This window comes from Ictidomys tridecemlineatus, chromosome 5, assembly GCF_052094955.1.
Source record: "Ictidomys tridecemlineatus isolate mIctTri1 chromosome 5, mIctTri1.hap1, whole genome shotgun sequence".
Classification (NCBI taxonomy): Eukaryota; Metazoa; Chordata; class Mammalia; order Rodentia; family Sciuridae; genus Ictidomys; species Ictidomys tridecemlineatus.
The window spans coordinates 32,355,748-32,367,664 of NC_135481.1; the positions used below are offsets into that span (position 1 = coordinate 32,355,748).

The following is an 11,917-nucleotide window of genomic DNA, read 5'->3' on the forward strand; positions in this document are numbered from 1 at the left end:
GATATTTCAATTTCATTTAGTATATACCCTCTCCCAGTACTGGAGTCAGCAATTTCTTGAAGATCCCTGGTTCCTTTTAGTGTTGTGATATTCAAGACCATGATCTGAGCCTTAGGTTTCATAGAAGTTTTTAAAGTAGATGGTATTACAATTTTACATAATAAAAAACTAAGCCTCAGAGAACTTAAGTAATATGCTCTCTGAGTCATACAGCTAGTAAGTAGTGGAACAGGACTTAAATCCAGTTTCTCTTTCTTAAGCATCATGCTCTTTCATTATACTATAGCCTTTCAACAGGAGTCATGTCATCTTGTTTACTTTCTGTGTGGGTGTGTGTGTGTATGTGCGCGCGTGCGCGTGTGTGTAGAGTCCTTAGTTAACTTACATAAAAGTTTTCTGTCATTTAATTTTTGCAGATAAGAAAAAGACACTTGAAATTAAAGATTTATGCTGTGGACACTGCTTCCAAGAACTTGAAAAGGCAAAGCAGGAAGGTCAAGATCTGAAAAGAAAACTGGAGAAATGCTGTAGGCATCTTCAGCATTTAGAAAGAAAGCACAAAGCTGTAGTGGAAAAAATTGGAGGTTAGCACCCAAAGTTGCACTGCCACCAGTATAAAAACTCTTTGATCCTTGTTGAAATGTTCAGATGTTACGCTTTTATGAATGTATGTGCTGGTTCTCTTTGGGGATTAATATAAACCAATTTGGACCTCATTTTTACTAATCAAATTATTAATAAACTTGAAGGAGGAAAATTTCAGCTTTGATTAAAAGCTTCCTATTCCTTTCTTCCTTTCTTGACTGAACAGACATTGAGAGCTCAATGTGTGTCAAGCAGTATTCTAGGCACTGGAAGCCCTCACTAAGACTTACAAAATGGAGGTGTTTGCCACTGAGAGCAGTGTTCTAGGAGCGGGGAAGGCATAGCAAAGGCCTGGGGTCTGCTAGCCTCCATCCATCCCATGCCTCACAGTGCTATCAGGATATGAAAGGGATATCTTTGGCCATTTCCCACTGCCCTTCTGGAAAAAAGGAAGCTGTTGGGCCTAAACCCCTGCACCCTCTTATTCACCTATAACCCGTGCTCTGAACTCTGCATTCGAAATGTTTCTGATTTCTGAACTGATTGTATTTTCTCTTTCTGCTAGATCTTGCATATGATGTTGTCTCTGTCTTATATTTACCATACTATTTCCCTTTTGGTCTGCCTCATGCTTTAGAATTCAACTCAGTAGATGCCTCATTTGCAAAGCCCTCCTTGATTTTTCCATCGGGTTAAGTCAGCCACTCTTGGGCGGCCCTGTAGCACTTGGCTCTTCCTCCACTGTTTCCATTACCATTCTGTATTTTAATCATTTGGTTACTATCTATAATCATTCGGTTACCTAGTCAGACTCCTCCCTGAGGGTAAGGGCTATGTCTCTTGTCTTATTCATCCTTGTGGACATGATGTACGCCATCTACCATACAACAAATGTTTGAATGAATCAAAAACCTAATACTAGGGTCTCAGATAATTGTGTTGTTCAAAAAGACTCGGCAAATTAGATCATTTATTTTCTCTCTTTTGTCTGGACAATGGAAATCACCTATAACTATCTTCTTCCAGTTTTTGCACCAATCCATTCCCGTAGGGCAGCAATAACAACCTTTTACAAAAGGAATTGGTTCATGACACTCTTTTGTTAAGAGCTCTTCAGTGGCTTATTCAGGCCCTTAGTATGAAATACAAGCACTTAATTTAGCCTGGTTTAAAAAGGTCTTCATGATTTAGCCCTGCCAGCCCTCAGCCTTGTCTCCATGGTCCTCTTATTCTCAGGCATATTATGGATTTCAGTGTCTCATCGATGAGCCTCTTGTCTTCTTCCTCTATCCAAACTTCCTGGTATCATTGCCTGGCTAACTCCCACCCATTTTTCTCCTTATACATTACTTCTTCAGGGCGGTTTTCCTGACTGCCACATACCTGGTTAGGTCCTCCTACTACATACTCTTTGAAGCTCCTGTGCTTTTTATAACATTCAGCATCTTTGTAATTATTTATTGTCTGTACTCCTTGGAGGTTTAGACTTTTGAGCAACAAGAATCAAGTCCTGGAAGTACTATGCCAAGTTACTATCTATAATCATTCAGTTACCTAGTCAGACTCTTCCCTGAGGGTAAGGGATATGTGTCTTGTCTTATTCATCCTTGTGGACATGTTGTACGCTATCTACCAGCACTTGGCATAGTATTTCCAGCAGTATAGCACATACTTGGGTAAATATTGCTGACTAATGAAGCCACCTGCCACCACCTACTGCTAACCAAGTCTGTTAGGGATAGCTAGTAAGTACTATAAGGCCGGAAAGGGTCTTACAAATTTTGAGATAAAAAGCTTTAACAGCTACACTTTCCTTTTGATTAACTTTACTCCTTAATAGAGACCAGTAGAGTAAATGAGATATATTTGTCCAGCTCAACTGTAAGATATAGATAAAATATAGCTATTACAAAATTTAATGAAAATCAAAATATTTTTACATAATAGAATGACCACTGAATATGATTATTATTTACAAGTAATATTTAACATTGTAGATTATGGTCATAGTTGTTTTGCATAGCGATTTTTAAAGCTGCTATCCTATCTTCCACAATTCCTAGACTTAGAAATGATCCAAGAAAGTTGCTACTTTCTTTAAAACAGTGGACTGATAAAAAGATCAGGGCCAGAATTTTAAGTCATTTAATAGTTTTATTTGAATTTTTTTCCTCAACATATATCTATTAGGTGATAATATCTTTGCTATTGTGCCTCCTTCTTTTTTGTTTCTTAATTCTTTTTTTCATTTTCTTGGTAGCATTTGTTAAAAAGTGGTTTAAAATATATATGTTATATCAACCACCAGGGGTTATAGGATAATTGCATTCCCTAGTTCATGAGGTGTGTTGAGGGGCTGGCATAGCAGGAAATGTGAAGTACCATGTTCACATTTTACTGAACCTTGGTATTGCCAGGCCTTGTTTAAGGCATTGGGTTTTTTTTTATTTCTGTCATAATCTGTAAGGCATGTAAAACTGTCTTCATTTTACATGTGAAAAAAACTTGGATTCAGACAGATTAATATGTCTAGATTCATCTAGTAGGTAATAAACTGGGGTAGTGTCAAAAGTTTGTCTCTCTGACTCTAAAATTCATGCTTATTTTTTTCTTTTATACTATATGGATTCCAGTTTTCTCATATTCTTTTTAAAAGTCAAAGAATAAAAATCTTACATTATTTCTGAAAATGACAGCTACTTAAGATTAATTTTCTCTATATTTTGTATTGAGGTGCTTTTTCAATGATCATCTATAGGAGCATGGACCATATACTAGATTTAAGAAAACATGTAATTAGTAAACCTAATAGGTATCTACAGATCTTCAGTCTGGCTGGAAAACAAAACTTATGCATGTGTTTTATACACCCCAGGACAGTGTGTAGCTCAAAGCAAGATGAAGATGGGTTACAAACATTAAGTAAAGAGAAAATGTAACAAGGAATTGTTCAGACTAGGCTTATAAGGGAATGAAAGACCCAGGAGAGCAATTGGAAATGATGCAAAATAGAGACTTTTGTGTTGGGAACGTGTGGAAAGGAAGACTGGAAAAGACCTAACCTAATATAAACTTTTTTTTATAGAAGAGAATAATAAAGTTGTTGAAGAATTGATAGAAGAAAACAATGACATGAAGAATAAATTGGAAGAACTGCAAACACTTTGTAGAACACCACCAAGGTAGACTTTTACTATTTTAAAAGACCGTTTTATTTCTAAGTCTAATTTCTAGAAATATCTCTGATATTGTTCTATTCCTGTCAAGAAGTATAAAAAAAGGGGGAAAATTTCCCAAACCCTAACCCCAGAAGATACCCTCTGCTAACCCTGTTTTATATTATTTCAGCTTCTTTTACACACACCCCATGCACAATGTGCTTCTTAAAAATTGGAGTGATTGTAACCCTTTGTTAACTTAGTCTTATGAGAAAAACATTCCCCCAAGTTATTAGATATGTTCCTACAATGTGCTTTTTAATAGCTTTCATATATTTTCATCATGTGGATTTACCATTATTTATTTAAGCAACCATGACATAAGTTGTCTCCATTTTACTCTTGCTTTAGTGGAATTTTTTTTTTTTTTTTTTTTGGGTATTGAGGATTGAACTCAGGGACACTTAACCACATCCCCAACATCCCCAGCCCTATTTTTTTTTTTTTTTAATTTTATTTAAAGACAGGGTCTCACTAAGTTGCTTAGGGCCTCACTAAGTTACTGAGTCTGGCGTTGAACTCACAATCCTCCTGCTTCAACCTCTGGCGCTACTGAGATTCTAGGCATTGTACCACCATGTTTCAAGTGTATGAAATTCTCAGTTTATTTTTATTTAGAACATATTAATACATATGTGTATATATTAAAAGTCAATTTTTTCATTATAATCTCTGCTTTTGCCATCTTGGATTGTCTTTAGGTCACTGTCAGAAGGGGCCATTGAAAATGCATGTCTGCCAAGCAATAGGCAGGCCTTGGAAGAACTTCGGGGGCAGTATATTAAAGCTGTAAAAAAGATTAAGCGTAAGTCCCTAAAGAGATTCCCAAGATTTTTAGGATGGTTTGAACATTTTTTATTGCTATGAAACGTAAACTCAGAATTTATGCGCATTAGTACTTTGAGGGTATTTTTCAAACTAGCTTTTTCTTCAATCTTAGAAAAGATCATTGATACCATTTCAAAATTAGGTAGTAATGGATCATTTTGCCCAAATATCTTTTGGAAATGACATGAAAGTAGAGTTATTTTTATATTGTCGATTATCCTGAATTCTTTAAAATTGTTGCTATCTAGACATTAGTACTAAACTAAAAATATAATACCTTACCACATGAAATTTAGTAATTATTACATATTAGCAATTATTGCTTCCTACCATAAACTTTTAGGGACTATGGAAATGAATCCAGTTAGCAGCTGTTCTGTTTTTTCTCATTATCATATCTAACACTTGTAAACTTGGATCTCAAGAATTTCTCAGAACCAGGTAGTGACAGCAACTCTGAAGAGCATTCCCCTGGTATGTTTTCACAGTATAAAATACTTCCTGCTTTTTAATTACAAAATTGCAGAGGATGGATGTATGTTTCAATATAATAGCCAGTGTTTTTATAGGAAAATGTATATTTGCCTCCTAAAATTAAATGAAGTACATGCCAACATAAAACCTCCAATCATCCTTTCTAAAATGTAACTATGACATAATACACACATAGAAATTATCTTAATTTTAGAAAGGATGATTGGAGGTTTTGCATGTACTTCATTTTAATTTTTCCTATTTCAAATAATGAAAAGTAGATGTGGCATTATTACGTAGGATTAATTTCAGATGCTAACGGACATTAATAGGGCAATTCTTATATAAATTGGTATCCCTAATATAATAAAGATGGTGAAATTCTAGATGTAAGATGTAGTTCTGAATTTATTTTTGTAAAATGTTAAAGATGTGGATTAATGATTTTATGCAAACTTCAGAAGATAACTGTCTCATCACTCTCTACAGTAGCATTTTGTATAAATCTTTCATAGATTGTAATGTATTTAGTTAGATGCTCAATAAATGCTGCTGAAAGTAAATGAAACATAGATTTTCTTAGCCCAAGAGAAGAATATGAATCTTCATAGCTCACACTGTGTCCTTTTCTTTTGTTTTTCAGTTTTTCTCTTCCTTTCTGTTCACCTTTTCTATTTCTTTTTCTTTTAAATGCTTAATTTCTCTACTTCCTATTTTATTTTTTTGCCCAAGTATTTAGAATATGATAAAATACTCTGTATTTCCTTAGCATATATAGCTATCCTCATTCCAGAAGAACCAACCGATTCTCTCGAGTCTACCAAAATGGTGATCTGAAACACCTCATTTTAATGATTACAGAAAGTATAAATTTATTTAGCTTAACAGCAACTACTTTATGACATACTAGAGGGTCAGGATTTTAGATGGGGCTCAGTTGACCAATCCAGCTGCCCCTGTGGCTTCCTTGGGGGTCACTGAGTGGTCTTTGGCTGGATTCAGGGCAGGTCTGGCATAATGTTTAAACCATAGCTCCAGTCACCTTATCTCCCAGAAGAATAGTCTGACGTCTGCCTCCCGTGTTTCTGAAAAAGTTCTTATACCTCCTGTGGGTGTTCTCTCCCCTATAGGTGACATGCTTCGTTACATTCAGGAAAGTAAGGAAAGAGCAGCAGAAATGGTAAAAGCAGAGGTGTTGCGAGAACGTCAGGAAACTGCCCGGAAGATGCGCAAATATTACTTAATTTGCCTCCAACAGATTTTGCAGGATAATGGTAAAGAAGAAGGGTAAGTTCAGTACAAACAGTGTGTCCTAAGAGCACCAGGACAGCATATTGTTATTTTCTAAACATTTTCCTTAACCACAAAATTAGCTTTTTTAATATGATCAGCTGTCAGGGATTAAGAGAGGCTTATGGCTGTGCTACCCTAAATGTTGGCAGAGTTAATAGAAAAACAAATCCTGGGGCTCAGGAAGTTCACAACTATTTTAATTTTGTATTTTGGAATTCCCCACAGGGCTGAGAAAAAGATTATGAATGCTGCTAGCAAACTTGCTACAATGGCAAAATTGCTAGAAACTCCTACTTCTAATAGATCCCAGTGCAAAACTGCACAGGCAGGTATGTCTAAAGAAGTCACTTGAGTGGTTTTTCTCTCTCTTCTTTTTGGATTTTGAATATTCTCAGTATGGAAAAGAGCAAATTGTAAGGAATAGAGTTTATAAAGTTGTAGGGAAATTACTTAAACTAGAAACTTACCAAGAAAGAGCGTAGAATTTCTGGTTCAAGTAGATAGACTAAGTGTGCCTAACAGCTCGCTGTTTTTGTAGCTTTCCATCGTTGCTTTCATCCCTAAAAATGATAGGAAAAGTTTTAAACAACAAATAAAGAATAAGAAAAATATGAAATCACATCTGGGTTCCAAAAGATGTTAATGGGTAAATCAGAAGCTATAAGAAATCCCGAAAGAAGCCAGACACAGTGGCACATGCCTATAAACACAGCAGCTCGGGAGGATCATGAGTTCAAAGCCAGCCTAGCAACTCAGCAAGGGCCCAAACAACTCAGTGAGACCCCATCTCTAAATAAAATATTTAAAAGTGCTGGGGATGTGGCTTAGTGGTTAGGCACTCCTCGGTTCAATCCCCGGTATTAAAAAAAAAAAAAAAAAAAAAAAAAAAAAAAAGCCTGAAAGGAAGAAGACTGTATACAATTGAAAATGGAAAACTGTAATTCAAAACTTCCAGAAGATGACAGCCTTGAGTCGGAGTAATATCAAAATTGTGCCCCATATGAAAGTATACGGGATGTCTGTGGGGTAATTTGTTGGGTGTTCTAGAGCAGTGGCAACCAGGTGAAATCACTCTATTTCTTCATTCCCTTCCCACTCTTGATTGGGCTGGGCAATAGCAACAGGAAAAAAAAGTCTGGGAGCAGGGAAGTGTTCCAGGTGGCTGGCCACATGTGAAGGAAGAATTAGGAGCCCAGAACTATTAGATCTTTCTGTCCTGCTGCTCATTCTCCCTTCCCCTCTCCAGTTCATTTAAGGCAGGCAGCATAAACAGATAACAGTATTCAGGACATCTAAAAAATTACCTATAACCAAGAATCACCATGCATTTACAGAAAGCTATCACTGTGAAAAAAGACACCAAACTAACATCAAAACAAAACCATTAGAACTTATAAGAAAGCAATGGAATTAATAGAATAAATAACAGAACCTAAGAATGTTAGAAATTATAGTATTCTTGGAGCGATGTAAGAGAACATGGTAGAGGAAACTAAAATATGCTAAAACTTTCATTATGTTCAAGGAGAAGATATGGGTATTGATAGCTTTATAATTACAAGAAAAATATAGGTTTAGGAATATGTGCTAAAACTTAAGGGTAACCAATAAGAAAGAGAATATATAACTTTCTAACTAGTAGAAAAAAGAAAACCTTAGAAGAAAAATTTCTAACAAAATCAAAATAGAGAATGGTTAACAACAACAACAACAACAAAAATGTAGAAGATAAAGTTGAAATATCAACAATCACACTAAATATGAATAGGTTAGACTCATTTATTAAAAGGTCATAACTTTCAAATGCAATTTTCTAAATTATGGACATTTGCTATTTTAACAAGAAGAACATCTAGAATTCAAATACCAGGGTAGAGAGTGATATACTTAGCAAATGTGGTACTAATATTGATGAATTATAAAAGTAACTATAATATTAGGTAAATGAGAGCATTTAAAGGGACATAGATGATATATAGTTCATAATAATAATGGAATGGTCTCCCAAGAAACTATAAATTGTTTCTTTTTGTATATAAATAGTTTTAGAGTGTAAAAAGCAAGAGCTGATAGAAATACCTGGAAAAAAAAATGGTAAATTCCCAATCATACTGGGACATGTGTAGCATTATCTGTGGGGAAATGGAGTATTTGAACTTCTGGAAAACTTAGAGATTGTTCAGGAATACATGAGACATCCCTCATGTAGGAGCACAAAGATTATATGTGTAAATTTTGGAATGGTGATGAGAACTTTAGGAATAGTCAGGGGCATACGATAAAGAAAGACATTTTCTAGAGCGGGGGCAATGTACAGGTAATATCCCTGGTAGAACGTCCCTTTTTCATGGACTCTAGAACAAGATATACCATTTCTGAGACATGATGCTTCTAATTCTATACTGTGTGGCTGTTTTGCCTTTGATCTGATTTAGTATCCTAGCCAATTAAATCAGAAACTGTATTTAAGTTAGGTTGTGTGTAGGAGGTGGGTATAGGTGCTAGGTGGGTGGGGTTCTTCCAACAGATTTTCTTTATTAGAAACTCCATACTGACCCTCAGAATCAGCAAAATTGTGAATATTGCAGTTGGCTTTTGGAGAGCTATAACATCTCTTTCAGAAAATGATTGATCAGGTGGATAGCAATAATAATACATTAGACTTCAGCAACAAAATTAGACATATGTAAAGGAATATTTTTATGTGTCTAGCATTGATTTTTTTTGAGAGTGATTAAAATACATTGGCATTCTTTGAGAATACATAAATACATAATTTATTCTTATCTTTAAATGTTAATTTTCTCCTAATTTATGTTCCTCTAATTTTGTGTTCTCTTGCACATAGTAACACTACCCGTGACTTCAGAGATGCTGATTGGAGTTGAAAAATCAAAAAGAAATGATATGAATCAGAATATACAACATTTTGAAGCCAAATCAAACTGTGTAAAAAGCATCCCCAGAAATATGTGTGAACAAGTTCCTAAGAGGAGGGCTGCTTGTAATTTACAGAGGCGGTTAGAGGATTCAGAGCATGGAGACATACAGCATATGGGTTTCAAGGGGTCACATTCAGACTTTCAGTTTGGGGATAGAAGTTGCAGACACCTAGACATTTTGCCAAAGAATGTTTCTACTGAATTTGTTCCATATGAAGTCGAAGAAGGCTTTGATTTGCACAAGAAGAAAGACCTGCCCAGTGACACTGGCTCTCAGTCACTTCTGCATTCAGGTGTATACCCTTTTCTGGAAACCCTTGGAAATAAACCCTCACCTAGTTGTTCCCCTGGGCTTTCTGAATCAGGATCCACACATACAATCTTTCGAGGTCCTAAGGAGAGGCCTGGTTTAAAAGCATATATATGCAATTCATTCACAGAAAGTGAAAATGCTACATCTGAGAGCAGTCACGGTTTGGGTGTTCAGGAAACTCCAGTAAAGGACGGAGGAGACCTCAGTGACTCATTAGGCTGCCTTTCCAACAGTGCAACTTTACCCTGTAACAGTCGTGAAGTGTCATTTTTACATGATAGGACACAAAGAACTGTGGATATGCTAGGTGACTCTGCTAAGTTCAGACAGTTTTCAGCAACCAATTGTTTTTCAGATACAGAGAAAGATAATATGATTTGCCAACCGATGAAATGTCAGAGTGATCATGTTCCAGGCCTGTCAAAAGAAACCCTGTATCCCCATCAGGGGAAGACCAGTGTGACTCCCGGACACCCAGTGCATCATAAGGCTGATAAATTCAAGTCAGATTCCAAAAAGCTGAGCAGTACAGTTCCATCTTCAGTATGTCGGCAGCCTGCAAGAAAATCAATTATTCCACTATCAGGCCAACAAGATAGTGGCTTTGATAGTCCATTTGTTAATCTAGACTAATTGTTGTGCTATTTAAGAAGAATCATTAATATATCAACAAGAGAAGACTTTGTACTGAAAAAAATTGTGGGCTCTAGCTATATTGAGATGTTTTAATAACATCTATTATATGAGTAAAGTATTCTCATAAAATTACTTGAGATATTTATGTTGCCTTAATCTTCTAAAGGCCAATGGTGTGTTTATAATCTGCTTCTGTGTGGTGCTTATATTTGGTTGCTAAACTATCTATTTTTATACTTATAAATTGGCTCACTCTGCAGTGTTAAATTATTTAAATAAAATTGCATATAATCTGTAGAATTGTCATGAATTATTTTGTAGTTCATATTAACATTAACATCATGCTTCAAGTTCACTCAGGAAGAAATATAAACTTGGATTATTTGTATATATGACCAGCCAAATGTAATTTTTGAAATTGTCCATGTTGTGAGGATATAGACTTAATCTAGACATACTTTTCCTAGAAATATCTACTCAAAAATTTGATTCTTGCTTTCATTTAGATAAAAGAGGTTTTGCTTTAAAATACAGATCTGTGTCCTGGTTTCATTATTTAAAATATTAGTCTGATTTTTTTCAGTTGATAATTTATATTATTTTATATCACATCCAGAGACTTTGTCTCTTTTATCTGAAATATTACTTTTTGAAAATTTGAAATAATAAGCTTTGTTGTCTAGAAAAAAATGTGAAACCTATAGAAATTTTACATTAGTGCAGAATTGTCTGACTTACGAGTGCTGGGGTTGGAGGTTGTAATTCTGAATGGAGAACACATGCAGAAATGGATGTCCACCTAAATATCAGTTTTCTAGACATTTTACAGATTTGTACAGAGGGATATGAAAGAGTTAGATGCATTCTCTTATAGTCCTTTTAATTTCAGTAAAGTCAGTAATGATGTCCCTTCTTTTCACTCCTGATTTTGGTATTCTGTGTTATCTGTATTTTCAAGCCTCCCCGCCCCCCCATATAAGGACTTTGATTTCATTGATTTTTCCCTCTGATTTTTATTTCTTTTCATCTGCTTGCTTTAAGTTTAAATCATTCTTATTCATTTATAAAGTAGAAGTTTAGGTTACTGATGTAAGTATTTAAATCCCTCAATTTCCATCAGCACTGTTAACAATACTTAATGGATTTTGGTATGTTATATTTGTTTTCATTTAGTTCAAAATATTTTCTAATTTGCCTTGTGCTTTCTTTTTTGACCTATAAGTTGTTTGGAAATATGCCATTTTATTTCCAAGAATTGGGGGTTTTCCAAATTTCTTTCTGGTGTTTATTTTATATCTCTTTGTTATTGGAGAATATGCTTTGAATGATTTCTGCCCTTTTAAATTTTTGTTATTTTGTGGTCTAGCACATGGTCAATCCTGGAATATGTTTCACAGGCACCTGAAAAGAATGTGTATTCTGTTTTTGTTGAATAGAATGTCCAAAGATGACAGATCAATTTGATTGACAGTGTTGTTCGAGTCTGCTATAGCTGTGATTTTCTGCCTGTTTATTCAATTGATTATTAAGAGTGGGGTGTTACAGTCTCTGGCTAGAATTGTTCAATTACCTGTTTTTCCTTTAATTTCTGTTGGACTTTGTTTCGTGTGTTTTGGAGGTTTGTTTTT

General features: G+C 35.1%; 1 protein-coding gene across 4 annotated transcripts in view; it reads left to right on the plus strand.

Annotated features, from left to right (window-relative positions):
- Positions 1 to 10,822, plus strand: part of Cep152 (centrosomal protein 152) — an 80,789-nt gene extending 69,967 nt beyond the window's left edge. For all 4 annotated transcript variants that reach the window (XM_040274991.2, XM_013357650.4, XM_040274992.2 and 1 more), the window contains 6 exons: positions 417 to 584; positions 3,671 to 3,767; positions 4,505 to 4,608; positions 6,236 to 6,392; positions 6,624 to 6,727; positions 9,247 to 10,822. In XM_040274991.2, the coding sequence (XP_040130925.2) occupies positions 417 to 584; positions 3,671 to 3,767; positions 4,505 to 4,608; positions 6,236 to 6,392; positions 6,624 to 6,727; positions 9,247 to 10,286 (1,670 nt within the window). In that variant the 3' untranslated portion in view covers positions 10,287 to 10,822. The remainder of the gene's footprint in view (positions 1 to 416; positions 585 to 3,670; positions 3,768 to 4,504; positions 4,609 to 6,235; positions 6,393 to 6,623; positions 6,728 to 9,246) is intronic.
- The last annotated feature ends 1,095 nt before the right edge of the window (positions 10,823 to 11,917 follow it).